The 18,626-nt window shown below is 39.8% G+C and overlaps 1 protein-coding gene across 1 annotated transcript in view; it reads left to right on the top strand.

Moving 5' to 3' along the window:
• Positions 1 to 12,030, top strand: part of NRXN3 (neurexin 3) — a gene marked incomplete at its 3' end in the record, with an annotated part of 360,826 nt that extends 348,796 nt beyond the window's left edge. Inside the window, exons 11-12 of the mRNA XM_039389692.1 lie at positions 4,224 to 4,427; positions 12,004 to 12,030. Coding sequence (XP_039245626.1) covers positions 4,224 to 4,427; positions 12,004 to 12,030 — 231 coding nt within the window. The remainder of the gene's footprint in view (positions 1 to 4,223; positions 4,428 to 12,003) is intronic.
• Between the last annotated feature and the right edge of the window lie 6,596 nt (positions 12,031 to 18,626).

Genomic DNA, 18,626 nt, shown 5'->3' on the forward strand with positions numbered 1-18,626 from the left:
GAGTGATTGCATTTGGGGTCCCCAAATTATTTGGTAGGCTTCTGTTGTTAAAACTCATCTGTGTGGAATCCACTTGGACAGGAATCAGAATTTCTTTTTCCTTTTTTTTTTTTTTTAATATTACTTTTGTGTTTGTTTTCTGTTTTAAAGTGTAATTTTGGTTTTCAGAAAATCTGTTTTTGTCTAGGGCCATGTGTCTGCTAGTGGATATGTGAGGGAAAGAGGTGAGCTGTGTAATGCCTGCAGGAAAGTTGTCTGGTTTTTGGATACAAAGCTTAGGCATTCTAAGAATGTTTGAATTTGCAAGAACTTGGAAATATTTGGTCTGAGCGTTTTGGTCTCTCAAATATAGCTGAGGAAAGATCATGTGCCTTGCACTGCTGTCACTGGTGACTTCAGCTTTCATGAATGGTAAATATTTTTCGGTTTTTTTTGCGCTGTCACCCTTCTAAAAATTTCAGGAAGAAATTACACGGTATTGTAGCCTGGAAGGCAGAGGAAAGAGACCACAGGGAAGAACAGGAGACTACAGAAAAAATAAAACAGAGAAGAAAGGAAAGAAGCAAAGAATGGAGATAAATACAAGAGAGAAGTTAGAAAGCGGATGAAAAAGCATGAAGAGGTCTTGAATATTTTTCTCTCTGTATGCTAAGAATACACCTGTTCCATCTCCCCAGGAGGTTTATGCAGAGCCTTGTGGGGAAGCAGCAGTGAATTGCTCCTTTGGATGCTAAGTGTAAAATTAAAACTGGCAGGGTCAGAGAGCACAAGACTGGGAAGCTAATCGCTCCTAATAACATATTGATTTTCAGAGATTTCTGGCATTATGTCAGGGCAGTTTTGAACCAACACCTGGTTTCTTCCACTTGCCATCTCCAAACTAAGGCAACAAAGCTTCTGGCATTGGGATCAGAAATAAATGCCACATGATCTTTTTGTCTCTACAAATCTGTGGGGGTCTCAAACATAGTTTCACATATTGCTCCTGTGCATGTCTGTGTGAGACACCAAATATAAGAGCAACCCGAAAAGTAGAAGGGTGGAAGAAATGTGCATGTGTTTTAAACTTAGATAACTGTGTTGCTGCCTGTATTTATGGTGCTGAACAAAGCATTACAGTTCCATTACTGCGGATGGCTAAGGACAATGGAGTGGATGTCTGTATTCAGGCAGAAGTCTCCAGCACAGGTACCTGGGAGGTTGAGGTCATGTACTTGCTGCCAGGTTACATTCAGCCCTGAGCAGATTTGCTGTATGTTTTGCTCAGCTGTAACACGCCTTCCTCAACGTTTGAGGACTGACTGTCAGGATAAGAACATAGGTTTTATTTGTATGACTGCTACCCTCCTCTGAAGGGGTGTTTCTGTAGCTGGAGAGAATGGTCTGCTTGCAAGGAGATGTGCTGGAAAGGCTCCCAGATACTCCAGATAGCGAAGACTTGCAAAGTGAGAATGAAATCTTGTTATTTTTAAATATGTCAAGTGCATAGCTGGGCTGAGCTGGGCCAGGCTGAGGTCAGCATGGAGCACAAACAAGAATGGAACATTAAATTTTATCTGCTTGTTGTTACGAGGTTTCATTGCCCCCTATTTGTAGCAGACTGGCCAGAGAAGGACAGTAATACATGATTTAGGCTACTGTGGAATGTCAGCTAAAACACTGTCCAGACTTTTGTGTCAACTTCAGCAATTCTGAGTGTTCTTCAGATCCTCCTTACATAAGTATAATACTGAGGGTTGGGATCTCTTGTCTAAGGACAGTAATTATTTGACAATGGGATCAGTGAAGCTGAAGGTCACAAATTCATATTGAAGGGAAGAGTGTCATTATTACCATGCTTTTGGTTTGTTCTGAAGTCCACAGAAAAACTCATGTTTTCAAAGCACCTAATGCATGGCAGTGTGGAGAAGAAAGCAGCAGAGCTGGGACACTTGTGTCAGCTACTCCCACTCATAGTCCTGATATCCCTCCTCTCAGCTATTTATGTGCTAGGGCAAGCAACTGTTTCATGCAAGGCACATCTGAGCTGAAGGCGTCAAAAGAGCCATTTCATGCTTGACTGCATTTTCTAATACAATCTGCACAGAGAGAGGAAAGAGAGCAAGGGAGGTTTGTGTGTACATAGGCATTGCCTTTGAATGTATGTATAATATACGGTACATTTAGTTCCAGCTTGCAGTTGTGGGTGGCAAGTAAGAGGTGCAGACGTGAGGGGGAAGAGAATTGCACTTTGAAAAGAAGAAACTATTCTCCCACCTTGAGAAAGGTTTCTTGGCCGAATGAAGATGTGAGTCCCCAGGGCAGCACTGACAGCTGGTACCCAGAAGGTGTATGTAATGGCTGAGTGGGTGATGTGCATAGAGAGCTTTCTGTGTACAGACCATGACAGTGTGTGGGGAGTGCAGCTAGGAAAACTGGTGAATATGGATGCTGTTCACAGACATCTTAATGATGCTTCCAGAAATGTTTTCTTCCTAATGTGTTTGTAAGTCCTGTGACTGGAGAGGTTCTGCATACCGAATGTTAGTGCGGTGGGTCACTGCACCAGCACAACCATAGTAATCTCCTCCAAATGTTTTTGAACCATATAAACATCTCCTATGTCACTTTATCAGATTGATATTTATGTCTTTATTTATCACCTCATTTGCATATTTATTGCATTGCAATTCTGTTACTGGCCATTGTGGAGCCAACTGTGGATCTTTTACAGCATGGACATTTGGCTGTTCCTCAGTTTCTCATCCATCTACCCTACTCTAGCATCTAACATTAAAACATTGAGAAGGTGTAAGGTTTGGCTCTGCCAAGCTTGCTGTTTCCTGCTAGAAGTTCTGCTCCTATCAGCTGGGAAATATGGGACAAAGGAGTGAAACATAAAGAGAATATCCGGATTCCAATACATGTTGTTGCAATTGTTTCAATTAGATGGGCTGTTAGCCTTCTCAGGTGTGTGTGATGAGAATCCCAGTCAATCATTTGAAAAAACTTTAGCTGAACTGAGCTGGATGAGACACTGGTAAAAGTGCTTTATGGAGCAATCCTTCCAGGTGCTTAGGGAGCTAACTGGTCTATTTTTTTCAAAACCTCTGGGATTTTTACATGTAGGTTTGTGGTAGAACCCCTGCACAGAGCAATCTCTACAACCCTGCCTTTGGTAGGGGTTGGCTGTGGTGAAAAGGAATGCTCTGATTCATATATTAATATATTTATGTAGATTTGTAAATTTTGGAGGTAAAAATGCTTCTCAGCATACTCCCGGATTGAAACAATGATTGCCATGCTGCAGTGCTTGCTGCAGTTCTGTCACAAGACTTTAATTCTACCCTCCTTAGAGGAGAATATCACTTTCTGCAAGCAAGACTCTGAACAAATAGAGAATGCCAAGTATTATAACTCCTTCCCTCAGCTGAACTTCCCATTTTCTTTGACATCCTCAGAGATGATAGAAAAATGTAATTTCTTTCTTGACTATTTTGTTGTTTGGTTTTGGGGTTTTTTTTTGTTCCTCCTCCTGGCTTTCACTGGGCCTCCATCTCCTAAGTTTGTGTTTGAATGATACTTAAACTTGCAGTGGTGTTTGGTTTGTTCCTTTCTCCATTTGTATCAGTTGTGTCAGCAGAGCTCTACTAATGTTTTTTTTCTACTAATGTTTTACTAATGTTAGTAAAGAGTGGAAAAATATAAAATCACAAAACAGAACAAATCTGATGTAGAAAAGACCTGCTAGGAAAGTCACTTTATACAGTTGTTTTTCTTTAAAGTGGTAGCAATGAAATTAAATTCCTCTCTCAATAGTAAGAGTACCAGAAATCAGAACTCTAGTCATTACAACTAGTCCTGTGGAAGGCTGGACTTCAGAACACTGAAGGAGATTGCATTTTTTGGAAGATGTGAAAAACAGAGGCTTTGCTAGCTCATAATCACAGAAGGGCCCTGTGCTATCATGCTTGTCCTTGGGCATTATGTGTCCATGGGTACTGCTGACTCCAGTTGTGGTGAACACCATATCTTTGTTTCTGCTCGTGCTTGCCATGTAGGGTTTCTGGATGCAGTTAAACAGTTGTTGCATTTTTCCCTAGTTACATATCTTTCTGTGGCAAGTGGTATGATTTCTGTAGACACAGCGCTCTGTGATAGATGTCAAGGTTCTTCAGGTGTGACGGTCACACAGAGGTGTAACTTCTTTTCATTTTTTGCAATTGTTTGCTGATTCCTTGCAGAGGCCTCTATACTGAGCTACGATGGCAGCATGTACATGAAGATCATCATGCCTATGGTTATGCACACAGAAGCAGAAGATGTGTCCTTTCGTTTCATGTCCCAACGTGCTTATGGGCTGTTGATGGCAACCACCTCACGAGACTCTGCTGACACTCTGCGCCTGGAGCTCGACGGAGGCCGTGTCAAACTTATGGTCAATTTAGGTATCGTATAAAAGCCTTCTGTTGCCCTCTTCATTATTAGTTTGGGCTTGTGATTAGTGGTTTTTTAAAATAATTTTATTTAATTTCTGTTGGTTTGATTGGATTGGATTGATTTCTAAAATAACTGCTGAGACCTTCTAATTATATAATCTTGCGGAAAGAAATTCTCTTCTGCATTGCTGCATGAAGATTTGCTGTCAGTTCTTCGTTATGGACAGTGTTGGTTTTTTAAGTCTTAAAGTTTTTAAGTTTCCTTTCTTGATCTGGGACTGGTGAGCTCTGTGTGAGACATGCTGCTTGGTCCATCTTTTGATCAGTTACATCCCTCCTTCATCCAGCATCACTCAAAACAGTCATAGGTGAACACAGAAAGGAAGCAAAATGGATATGGTGGGAAGCAGAAGTCCTGTGAATCCCCTGCCCTTTACATAATTTGACAGCATTTGATACAGCTTGGCATATTTTACATATCAGTATAAAAACCTGTTTTGTTTTTTTTATTGTGTCTTTATTAAAAAGAAGGTAACAATAATAAAAATGCATTCCCTCATCCCAAAGAATTCTGTTCTGTCTCCTCAGAGTTACACTTTCCCAGAAAATAATTAAAAAAGACAATTGAAACAAGTCCTGTAATAACAACAATGAAAAAACAATTGGGAGTGAATGTGCTATTAGATTAGCCTCAATTCATTTTCTTGACAGTCTTTAAGTATTCTACTGAATGAAAAATAGCCTCTTTAAATAATGTAAATACATGAGTTGAAGCTTGCTTTCACTTTTCAGTGATGTAACTTGTTACTTCATGCGTATTCAGCAATATAACTAAGAAGAGGTTCTGACTCAGAGACAAAACTAACATGACAGTGTGTAATGTTAGAACTCTTCTAATGTGTAGGGTATTCTATATGAAGATGTGTGTATGGTCTGTGAAAGCTTGTGTCATTTTTCAAAATTCTAAGCCCCACTGGAACAAACTTCTGCATTTTTTTACCTAACGGTATCAGCATCTTCAAAGCCCTGCTGTAGTGTTATCAGGAGAAAACCATGTAGTAGCTTTGTAGAGTATGTTGTCCAGCAGTTATCCTCTGGAACTAGCTTGTTTTTTAAAATTTCGTCTGGTGTCTTTTTTTTGGCTTTGAAATTGCAAGCCAGACCATTAATATTTGCTTTTGGAATAAGAAAGTAAGAGAAGAAGATGCATCAAACAAGTTCATATCTCTTAAAAGCCAAGGTCTATAGAAAGGTCTATCTAAAGGTCTATAGAAACTCTTCATTTTTAGTAAAAAAAAAAATATTGCATATTTGCTCTGCTTAGCTTGACCAAAGAAATGTAAAGCAATATTGAGTGTTTAGCTAATATAAAAGCACTTGCTGTGCTATCCAGAGTGGCCTAGAGGACAAATGGAATAGATGAACTTCAGCTATGACAGTAACCTCTCAAATAAAGAGAAACAGCACTCTGATGATAGCCATTTCGGCCTATATTAACTTTAAATGGAGGAAAATTTCATAGATTCACATGGCATGCCTGGAGAACAGCTCATAAGAATGTAACATTCTTACATGTGCAAAGAGAGCTCCAGAGCGTGTTTGTACCTATATGTGTGTCTGCATTTTCTTCTGATCTAATCAGTTGCTGCTAATAATAAAGAAAAAATAAGATCATTTTTTCACCACTGTTTCCTTTCTTGAAAATTATTGCTAGCTATTTTTTTCTCAGAAAATAAAATTAGTTACTGAAAGATTGGTAGTGGCCTGCTTCTGTTGGGGAAGTGATGGGGAGCTGAGTATCTGCTTAGCTCTACACTATCCTCTTGTAACCCAGAGCCAGTTCTTTTACTTTTATGACTTAGTTTCTCTCTTTGCTTAAAAGAGAATTCTTTGCAACCTGCAAGGGCTGTGCTAGTATTTTAATAAGAGCTGCTTTTATCACCTTTGATACTCCCACATGATAAGTACTACAGCTTGAAAACTGCCAGACTTCATCACAAAATTATCACTTTTTCTCCTGAAGAAGATACCGCTTTTTTGATTCTGTTATTTATTCATCTTAAGAATGAATGAGACTAAGAGGAATTTTGGACATTTAGGGCCTCCTAGAGGTAGACCCTATGTGAATACGAGGAGGGTAGATTTAGATTACCCTGAATACTTATCATTTTTTTACAGTTTACTCTTTCCTTTCCAGATTTCATTATATCATGCTGGCAGACAATATTTTGCCTCAGGGCCTGTCAACATTGTTTGCCTGGTTGGCACTGGTCACTTCTACCACTCACTGGGGTCTGTTATGCCAGACCCCAGTCACCTAACCTAGAGGTGGACTGTTCAACTCTTACTGTCCGGCATCTAAAAGATGTAGCTAAAGATTTGACAGATGGTCTACACATATTTGGAAAGAGATGTGTTGTTGACAGTTTAATGCAGGGACAAAATCTGTAAACAAACTCCTGTGTCAACTGAAGGCTATTTTTGTGTAGTTGCAGGGACTGAAGCAATGTGTATGTCAGATTTGCTAACTTTTCAGCTGGAAACTTTTGGGAGGTTGACTTTTCCCCAACGTTGACTACAGGGTGCATCAGGGGAAACCTGTGAGCACTCTCCTAGAAGTGAGCACTCAGCAAAAGGGTAGTTTAGACTGTTGGAACTCAGATTGAGCTCCACCTCTCCTCTCTTCAGATTTATAAAGCTGTGAGATAATTTCCTTGAAACAGGACTTTCCTTCTATCAAAACAGCACAGTTACCTTGCTGCTGAAGAAACAGAATTTGAGGAGGAATGACCTTACCAGAGCCATTCATTTCCAGTTGTTTACTCTAAGTCACGTCTAACTCTGTAAGGAGACTATTCATTGCCCAAATGTCACAAACAAGAACCAAATCTTTATCTGACCTTGCCAAAATCCTGTTACCAATGAGAAACAGTCATCAGCACCACTTTTGAACACCTGAGTATGCTCGGTGTCAGCATCCCCTGAGCATCTAACCCAAGACAAATATGTGTAAACAAAGGCTGTTTTGAGTGGTGAGTTATTTAATCGTGGTTTTCTTATAAGTCATTTAATACTATTACTAAGAGCTGTCTCTTCTCTTCTTTGATCTATTCCATTTGATTACTTATTATCATTTATATGTTTATTAAGGTATTCCTACGTTGGTTTTTTTATTTCTTTTCTTCTTTTTTTTTTTTTTTTTAAACTCTTCTGTGTATTTCAGTTGTAAAGCTTTCCCATACCCCATCAGCCATGGTAAATCAAAAGATGGTATTCGACCCTTCAAAGGCCTGAAGCCTGCGGCCCGCACAGCAAACAGCCCTGAGAACAGAGCATACGGAGCAGCCTGCAGGGGCTGGCATATCCCACTCACCCCCTCAACACTCAGTGTCCAAACCAAACAGGGGAGAGAGAGATAGTCCAGCAGGCATGGGTGGGCATGGGCAGCTGGGTGCTTGCTGAGGAAGGTGGGAGGCAAAGGAAGAGCAGTAATGAATAATTCTCTGAGGAAGAGGGCAAGGAAGTTGTTTCATACCTTTCCAGTGTGAGTGCCCAAGGCACTGCAAATCTGCATGTTGACAGCATGTCTCTCAGTAGTTTGAGTGTTTGTTGTGTGAAGAATAGAAATCCAAATGTGATATATATCTCACTTCTGCTGAGAAGGACTTTGAAGAAATGGGTATGGAGTGGAAGGAGAGAGAGAGAAATTAAGTAAATCATGGCTTGGAACATGCTTGGGAATAATTTCTGATGCTTAGATGATGTACAGAAAGAGAAAGAAATGGCTGGTCTGATAGGGAAATCCACCTTCACATTTTTCCTCCCACTGATAAGTTGGAGGGTTAGTGTTATACTGACTTTTATTTAAGAATATTTCAGGTTTTTTTCTTCCTGCCCTGGCATATCTTCAGGTCACTGATGACTAGGATAAATATTTCCTGCTTCCTCTGATGTAAGGAAGTGTAATCATCCCTCTCACCTACCTTTTCCTAAGATGTATCCTCAAGGGTGTCAGAGACACCTTTGCCCCTCCAAAATGAAAAGTATTTTTGTAATTTCTCCATACAAATAGTGCAAGTAGAAGAGAGGCGAGAAACCTCAATGTAACATGGGGTAAGAGTGTGCATGGGACTTTATCTGGTTTCCCCACAGGAGATAACCTAGAGTGAGTCTAGAAACAGTTGGGCCCTCATTATCTCTTTTGTTCTATTCTTACCTTAAAGTACCCTTCCATAGCCCCATATGGCTGCTTATCCAAAGGAACAAACATTTTGTCCTCACACAGCAGAGGTGACTTTCTTTCCTGATTCAAGGATAAAATGGCCTGGAGCCTTAGCAATGTCAAATAAATATCACTATTTTCAGAGACAAAGATATAAATGGTAAGAAACACAGGCCTAAGTCACAGATACTTCTGTTTGCTACTAAAGATACTTCCATTCAAACAATGAATTAGTGTTAGTTAATTGCAGTGGAACTATTTAACCTTTTGCAAGGAGAGGGTCTTTGACTCAGTTTCCAGGTGATATGCTCTGGAAAATGCTCCATCTCAGCACTAAGGAAGGAGTTTCTGGTTTACATCAGAAAAATAATGAAAGTAACTGCAGAAGGTCTTCCCAGCTACCTATTCCCCATGCAGTTACAGACTGTTTTCACTTCACTGCTGTCCTCATCCAGTTGCTGAACTGACAGATGACTGGATTTACAGCTGTTTAGACATACTCCTCTTCAAAACTTACCTCATCATTGGAAACTGATAAGAGGGCTGAGTGCCCTAGATGATGATTACCAGAAGTCCTAGTACTGTGCAGGAGGAATCCCAAGCATTTTTTTTTAAATTATTCCAGAGTTAACCAGATGCTGCTGTTTTAGGCACAAAGACCGAAGTAAACCTGCACCCTTACTGCCAGGAAAAATCTCCTCTGCTTTGGATTTGTACCACTGTACTAGTTTAGAGGAAAATAGGTGTTTTCCTCCCTTTTAAAAACTGATTTAAGAGGGAGAGAACAGCTTTATGTATTAATGGTGGGAAATTTCTGAGTTGCTTTGGGCAAGACTCGGAATTAAGGAAATGAACAAAAACCCCGTGCGTGTTCTTTGATGATGGTGTGGAGGGTATGGTAGTGCTGGTGTGGCAGTGCAAGCAGATGCACTCTCTTACCTGCCATACAGGATCCCCACTGACCCAGCTGCATTAAATCTCGTTCAGGAGCTGGTTCCTTTGGAGTGCACCTGAGCATTTCTGCCTGGCACCCGATTGCATGGTATTGCAGAGCCTTCCTGCTCACATTCTGGAGATATAATAGCACTTTGTAGTTGTCAGGGCAGTCGCCTCAGTGGCCTGGTCTTTAATCATTTGAAATAGAAGTCTTGCAGTCAGGATAAAGGCTACACTGGTTTACAGTTTGAAACATCTATCCTTTCACCTGGAATAGTGACTGAGCCTGTGGGTAAGACCCAGCACATTTTGGTATTGCTGCCAAAAAAAAAAAAAAAAGGCAAAATTTCTCTGCAGACATCAATAACACAGCAATGGTTTTAGCCTCTAACTTGGATGAATGTTGCTGTGGACCAGCCATGTTTCCCTTTCCAGCACACTCTTTAGCCCGTAAGAAATTCCCATGTTGTTCCAGCTGTAGCAACTCTCTTGACCTCACTTGCTTGAAATGAGACTTGGGAGTCTCTCTTGCTGTCAGTCTCCATCAGGTCATAGAAGGAAGCTCCCCTGCATGTACTATAGAGCTCCCCTTACCCCACCCAACTCCTCGAAGGGATATAGCCACCACTGTATGGTGATCGTAGCAATTGCTCCAGGGCTGTTTGCTCCCACTTTTCTGTTGCGGTTGACGACACATGACAAACCTAATCGCACAAAACCAAACCCAGATTTTCTTAGGAGAAGTTCTGCTTGAAAACAGACTCTCTCTGCTATGTTACTCCTGATTGGTGGTGTGTCCCAATCATTACAGTGCTCATTACAGCTCTTTATTTATTATTTATAGACTCTTATTCTTTCCCCTCCTTTATTTTTTAGGAACTGCATTCAGTGTCAGCTGCTGAAATAGTTTTCCTACATTTGTATAAGTAAACATAAAATTGGTCCAGTTAAGAAGCAAAATGCATTATATTTCTCTGCCATTCTGTATAATCTCCCTTTCTGGGCCATACCTCTTTAATAAATATGACCATTTCTGCTGGTTAAAGCATTACTTGTCCAGATAGAGTGCCCACTAGCATGGTGCTATTATTCATGGCCTTGGTTTCATGAGAGAAGGTCAGCATACCAAGATATGTAATAGCACTGATACAATAGCTCTCGCCCACATTAGACACCACAGCAATGGTTGTTCACAAGTAAGTAGGCATTTACAAATGAAAGATCCTCTTCTGGATCATAACCTGAGATATGCTGAGCATTAGTGTGTTAAATGAGAGAAGCAATGCTCAGAAGCCCTCTAGCTCAGGCTCTTCCTACCTCAGCTTGCTTTCTCTTCAATTACCATTTCTTAGATTCTACAAGCATAACTCTATTTTTCTTTCCATGTACCTCTCTTTATCCCTTCCTTACCTGTAACCTCTGAATGAAGCAGGGCCAGCAAAGGTTCCCAGATCTGCCACTTCACTGCCCATTTCATCTTCTCCCTGAACGTTACAAACACTCCATTCAGTCTTAGCGTTCAGACAGCAAGACGAGATTGGGCTCTGAGGAACTGGCAGGGCTGGGGACCTTTGGAAGAAATCCCTGTTCTCCCTGCCAAGCCCAAAAAAAAGTATTGCCAACCTCCAGAACTAGCTGAAATCTGGGCTGGGCGTTCGTGCGGTTAGCTGTTTGCAAGTGGCCATTTTATGATAGGACACAACTGGGCAGTATATTAACCCTTTCCTCACCTGAGCGGACAGTGTCAAATGTGTCTGTGCACATAAAAAGTGTTCTGGGCTGGCCACTGGGGGAATGAGAAGAGGGTCTGTCTTTGGGAGAGCTGGAAAGGGTTAAATATTGCACCAACAAATCTCATAGGCTGATTTTACAGGTATTCTGTGTTGACAGATGGTGTATTTATGCAATAACAATACGAATTAATTCAAAAGAAACCAAGTGTAAAGGTTGATTTTGAGCTTCAAGCTTCTTAGAGAAATTGCTAAAGGTTTCTAAAAAGCAAAATGACACTGGAGTATGACTTGTGTTTTGAGGGAGATTTTTATGCCTTAATTATAAATTTTTTTATTGTAATTCACATCAGTACATGGTCTGGAGTGGAAGATACTCTTAGATGTGTAGGTTTCTATAAAAAAGGCAAGAACTTTCTGTGTCAACATGTGGATATATATGTATATTGGTATATTTCTCTATACATATGTATATATATATGTCTCTATATATATATTTATGTAACAGATATTTACATAGAATATACCGTACATATACACCCACTCCTGAACTTGTACAGACTGTATATAAGTATAAAATGGCCACATCTCTTTGCGTGTGTCTGTCCCCGGAAGGGTGGACTGATTGTTTTTGGATGTCTGCAGCTGTTACCTTGAAGGATGCAATTTCATCTTTCATTTATTTTTCCCCATCTAGACTGTATCAGGATAAACTGTAACGCCAGTAAGTTTTCCCTCAAGTTTCATTTTGTTCTCTTTCTATATATATTAAAATAACTTTATTTTCTTTGCTGTTTTATAAGCTGTTTTTATTTTCTTTTTCTTTTTCTTTTCTTTAAAAAAAATCTTCTTAAATTGAAAGGTTGGGTGGGATATGAAGCTGGAGGGGGAGGAGGGAAGACCTTAAGATGATTGTATGTGAAAATTTTGTATAAGGTTTCTCCGAGAAGGGGATGAACTGTTATTTCATAGCTTTGCAGAAGAGCACCTGCGGAACCTGATGAGCTGATATTATATTTCACTGGTAACCTGTTGTCTTTATGAAAACTTTTAAAGAACCACATAAGAATAACAACAGGTACTGTATGCACTTCTCCACTACAAAAAAGCATGCATATTTAAAACCAAACCAAAACAAAACAGTCTTCAAACTCTCACTTTATCACAGAATGGCAACAACTTAACCTGATATTTATTCAAAGTAATTTTATTTGGGTATAGAATAAGGAAAAATTAGATCTTGCATTTTGAGTATATTATATTTATATATATATATATATATATATAATTTGCTACTCCTAGGTTTCTATAATAAATTCCATCTGAATCTTTGGGTCCCTGAAAATTCCTTTCAATCTATAGAAGTAGGGGGGAAGGATTATAAAACTTTGTGAAAAATAATAGTGAAAATCATATCCCATTCTAGACTGACTGAGCAAGCCAAATCTTTTCTGCTCTACTTCAAAGAGCTGATCAAAGTTGATGTAGGCCTCAAAGTAAAAAGCACTTCCCAGAGAATGGAGCTGTTTATCTCTAAAGTGTACTTTGAGGCTTGTCTTACTTGTAACCAGATTCCTGAACTGGCAGATCCTCGGTATTGCATTTTATGTGTAAGTATTTATGGAAGACTAAACATCACTGTGGAAATGCTACGAGGGATTAAAAAGCAAGGATGGTCCATGTGTTTTCTAGAGGCTGTGGCCTTTTCCCTCATCACTGAGCTGCATCCAAGGTAGCAGAAGTGTGTTGCACTCCCAAAAGAAATACAGAGCTTTCAAGTAGTAAAGCCAATTGTAGCAGCACCAAGAATCTTGTTCTAAAGCAGTTTCTTAACAGATTTGCCATAGTTTGGGTCTAAGAATAGATTTGTAGCATTAGACAGCAGACAGCATTTCTTTGGGTTTTTTTCCTACGTGTATAGTATTTGTGGAATTTAAAAGGTTATCCGTGGTTGCAGATAGGAAAAAAAAATACACACCTAATCAGACAATAGATTCAGATTCCCCTCCTCATCAATGCCAGCTGATTGAGACCCTGCTTTTCAATAAGTGCAAACAATTAGTTTTTCGGTCTTGGGAAGTGGTCCCTAGGAGCCTGTTGCAAGGGGCAAGCCCTGATGTGCCACAGGAGCTTGTTTATGATCATTTACTTTATTTAAATTATTAAACTATTATCTCAATCCATGGGGTTTACCTTTTTCTGATTTTCCTCTTCATCCCACTGAGGGGAGGAGAGGTGTAAGCAAGCAGCTGCATGGTACTTAGTTGTTGTGTGGGATTAAACTGCTACAAGTGGGATCAACCAGTGTATGACAAATCTTGACAGGTCTTGTTGCATTCCTTTTACTCTTTGAAGTTTTCACACTATATTTCAAGACAGAATGTGCAATAGGAAAAAGTGTCTTCAATCTAGTAGCTGAGATTGCCAGATTTTACCCAGTAATGCTGAGGACATTTCCATAAAAATAGGATCTTTTGCTTCCTGAGACTTCATGTGCTTTTGCTGCTCAGCCACCTGTAACTCTATTAAAACACTTGCACCACACTTCTTCTTGATGTGTGTCATCTGAGGATCCATATCAGTTCCTCTAGTACTGGACAACAATCTGATGTTTTTGTTAACATCTTCAACTTTTCATGACAACAGCTGGCTGTTAAGAGCTGAGCTATGGAAGTCTGTCTTCAGGTGGGAAATCAGCTTGAGTAGCAAGTAGCAATGGTCTGGTTTTCATGAAATAAAAATCTAGCACTGATTGAAAGCAACATTCAAAAAAAAAGAGAGAAAAGAGAATCCTATAATCAGAGCAGTGGGAAGATAGTCTGAATTCAATGCTTTTGTTGGTTTCCTCATAAGCATGGAAACATCTTGAATCATTTTGCTACCATGCATTTTTAATAGTTGAGCCTGTTGCATTTTTCAGTAGTCTTTCCCTGAAGGTTTTCATTTATTTATTTATTTAGTTAAAGCACTTTGGATCTTCCTAATTTATTTTTATCGTACTTTGCTGAAAATGAGCAACCCTACTTCTAGTCCCTCCAACACCTTGTGTTTTTGCTGCCTGTTGCAATTACTCAGGTCAGCTGTCCTGCTTTCTAGAAGGGAACCTGCTGGGGATTGGTGAAAAACTTTACCCTTGCATGAATAAAATATGGTTGGGCAGAAGCAGACCTAGTATCACTGTAACCGCTCCTGCAGGCACACTGACATTTACTTGTGCAGAGGGAGTTATCCACAAACATGAGTCTGCTAGGGTCTGTTGAAATGAGCAGAAGTGTTTTAAAGTAACTAGACAAATGGGATTCCCAATCATTTAAGGAGTTTCAGGTCAAGCAGTCACCACTGCTAACTGAACAGAAGGGACCCGGTGCATGGTTTTAAAGGTAAACAGAGCTGTACTTCTGGGGTTTCGTGGAACATATAGGTTAAGAGCCTACCACTTCAAGCACTGAAGCTCATGCTATTTGAGAGGAGTCTAACATACTGTCCCAGGTAAGCCTTTAATTTTCAATGTACTTGCTCTTAATTTTCATTGAAAGCATTGAGTGTTATTGTCTTACGTATCTTGGGTTGTCATATATCTGATGCAAAATACTGTTTTCCATCATTTCATCTTACCCTCTCTCTCTGTCTCGTCACTATTGTATTTCACAATTCTGAAATGGCAGACTTTCATACTTTCCTAGTACTGGAACTTTTTTTACTGTCTCTGTATTTATTTTAATACTCATCTCATCCTTTCCTTCCACTTTTGAAGATACCTAAACTGATCTTATCTGTTTCTCCACACCGACAGAGTTTGAATTTAGGACACAACAATGCTGTTGCTCACACATATGTAACCGTATAGTAACTGTCTTTTCCTTTGAGTGTGAAATCAGCACAACTAAAAGCAGGACCAGGATCTCCAAAGAAACTGTTTGAAGGTGCATTGAGTGATTCTTCAACACAATGCAAACATAATGGTTAGCACAATTTTGTTGGTTGGAGTTATGGGGAAAATAGGTGTAGTCTAAATACCTTTATATATTTACCTACATATATTTTGGGTTTTAAAATAGGATTTCCTAAATAAAGTCATCCATCTCCTGTAAAGTTTTTCTTAAAATGCATGGTTCACTCTAAAGAAAGTTAAAGTTGTGATAGTTTTATAGTTTGTGTTGTATCTAGTGCTCTGATTTTTCTTCATTTTTTCAAAGGTATCTAGTCCTTAATTTCCTTATTTCCTTTCCAGTGATCCCACTTTATAAAAGGTCAGATGGGGATGGTTTTCAGCATTCTACCCAATATTAAGTGTGGAGGACAGAGCTGTATGTGCTACAGATTTGTTAGCTTTTGGAGGCGTTTTCACTCTATTCTTTCTGGGATACTACATGTATTTTTTTCTTGGCCTAGTTCTCTCTCCTTCTCACAAGCCTTTTATGTGACATGTCAATAGTTACAGTCACATACTTTGACACTTGCTCTTTGTGAGGTTTGATCTTTCAAAAGTAGTTGCTTGAGACAGTGAATACTTCTGTCTTATCACTTGTTATTTCATAATGAGGCCTTATCTTCTCACTAAAGCATGCCAGACAAGCCATCACCTATTTTCCTGTCACTTGTGATGCCTCAGAAAATCCTGATCCTCTTCTCCTACCTGTTGCTAAAGGCACAAATGGAAGAGAATGAAAAATCACATTCCAATCATTACTACACAGATAATCCTGTGTCTCTGTGAGGTCCCACAGTTAACATGTTGTTTCAAATCCAGTAATTTTGGACCAGTCTTTTACAATAGAAGACAGCTACAATATGAGATTGATTTTCCCATCTCAGTTGCCATGCCTGCTATATTTAGTGCCTTATTCAATGTTTCATTTTAGTTAGTGTCCCTGTAACAGCATAAAATATGAATCTGTGATGTGTAACTTTCTGGGAGAGGTTTAAAGTTTTCTTTTTTCTGTATCAGCACAAGTAAATAGGAAGCCGTGCTAACTCTAATCTAATCAAAATGTTGTAAAACCAAGTGCACTTATCTGATTCCTAGTGATATTGCTGTCATTTTAATAAAAGCTTAATAGTACTCTAACATGAAAACATTATTTTGAAAGTGAAGTGGTATGATTAAACATACACATCATATTTGTGACTCTAATATCTCCTAACTCCATTTAAACATAATCATGAAGAAATGAATACTTATGCAGCCTGAGAAGTGACAAGTCATTAGTATGTCATACTGTAGTGGTGAAAGCAAAGCTGGTGTCTGTAGCAACTGTAGAGCCCGGCTGTGAGAATGGTCTCACCTTTGAATAGTCTCAGACTCAGTGTGCTGCTCTGGCCTCGTGCTGCTGCTACACTTGAATGCAGGAGAAAGGAAGGGAGCTAGCCTGTCTTTGAAAGACTTTTCCTTGTCTCAGGTGGTAGAACAGCAGTCTTCCCAGGTATTTTGTCAGATGGTAAACTAAGAATTCTGTTAGAGGAAAATCTACCATTCCGGATCCAACAGCCTGAGAGAGATGAGGCTACTGCCTCTGCTTGTTCCTAGATTCAGTCAGTAGCAAGGCTGCAGATGTATTGCTGGCAAGGCCCGTTGCTACTGATCACACACTTACTCACAGACCCCACACACACTCTTTCCAGTCTCTGGCAGCATGAACATCTGGGCCTGCTGACCCATGGTCTGACTCCGGTTGCGGCACTCTCAGCCCCACACACACTCATGCACCAATGATAGAGGGCCCTCACCCAGGAAAGATAGAGAAAGGAATTGAATAAGACAGGACAGGCTACACTGATCAGGCACAGGGCACATCCAAGAAAACATACTGACCAGCAATTATTTACACATGACCAGCCCTTTTTATCCCCTTACTGCTCTATTTTCCCACTCTTGCTCTTTGCAAAATCATCTAAACTCCTCCCATTTTGTGCCTTTGGTTTCTCCCCTAAACATCCCATAGTAAGTCTGTCTGATCCCAAACTGCTTTTCTTCTATATATCATATGTTACATCCTATGCAGCAACCCCCTTAATCCAAAAGGTGATCTCAAGAGCTCCTCCAGATGTCTTATGGTGGTGAGTATCATGCTTGGACACTAGAACTAATGGCTCTGCTGGGACAGTGCTGGGACAGACCTGGACAAGGTGTTCATTGCTCAGAATTTATGTTCCCACCTGCCAGTGTGCCCCTGTCCTCCTCTGGACATGTGAATATATGCCTCTGATGGGCTAATGGGTTATTTGGCTTCCCCCTCTGGTTGTTTTCTCTCTGAGCTCCTTTGTGGCTGTGCAGATAAACTTTATTACATAACACAGCAAATTCCTCTTCCCTGTGGCAGCTACTACAAAGCGAGGTCTTTTCTCTGAGACTTATTTGATTCAAATCCATTCTAACTCTCCAGTGGGGAAAAAAAACCCTCTTGACTTCATGTTGTGAAGCAGCTGAGATGGGTTTACCTCTGTGATGCCAACTGGTCTTTTTCCATTGGTCCACCCACCCCAACAGAGCATTTGCTATTATATTGCAAGGCCCTTGCATCCTGGAATATTTCATCAAGGGGCATAAATCTGGGCTACAAATGCAAGTCTATACCTTCAGCTATGCCAAACTCTTAGTTAACAGCTGTTAGCCTTCATCTTCCAACTAATACTGTCCCATCCTTCTGAAGTCTCTAGTCTGAGTCTTCAGTTTCAGTGCTCAGGGAGAGACTTCAGCAGGTCTTTTAAGGTCATCAGTATGGAGAAATGACAGTGTTGAGAACAGAACTCGGTGGAATGCATTCTGTGCTATTTTTACCTAAACTGGTGTGGTGGGACCTAACAGGAAAGAAAACTAACCTTGAAAACTCAGCAATCATCTGTCAGGAATCAATGACCTGTTTTTGGAAAAGAGCTCTGCTGGTTTACTGGCTATCATTCCTACTCCAGCAACTTTTCTTGACTCCTTGCCCTTCTTAAAAGGTTGACTTTATGTGTGCTGTACATTTTTATATATATAACTTTCAATTCCTGTAGCCTCTCACCCCTTCCATGAGATCATAACTAAAAATGAGAACTGTTTTGAAGAGAACAGTCAAAACAAACCTTACCAATCATCCTATCAGTCACTAATCTAGATGCCCATTACTTAATGTTAGAAATGCTAATTAAATATTGGAATCCTCGATGCTATAACAAATATTACGGAATATGAAAAGTTTGGGGTAGGGGTTTTCTTGGTTTTGTTTTCCAGAGGAGAAAGATACTGTGGGTGAAGTTTGGAGTAATCTAGGAAGAAGTCTTGGGGTGTTGGGTATTGTATAATGATACATTGAATTGACTAGCTGCTGGTCAGCAATG

Source organism: Pipra filicauda, unplaced genomic scaffold, assembly GCF_003945595.2.
Source record: "Pipra filicauda isolate LSUMZ 115617 unplaced genomic scaffold, ASM394559v2 scaffold75_size2874737_pilon, whole genome shotgun sequence".
Classification (NCBI taxonomy): Eukaryota; Metazoa; Chordata; class Aves; order Passeriformes; family Pipridae; genus Pipra; species Pipra filicauda.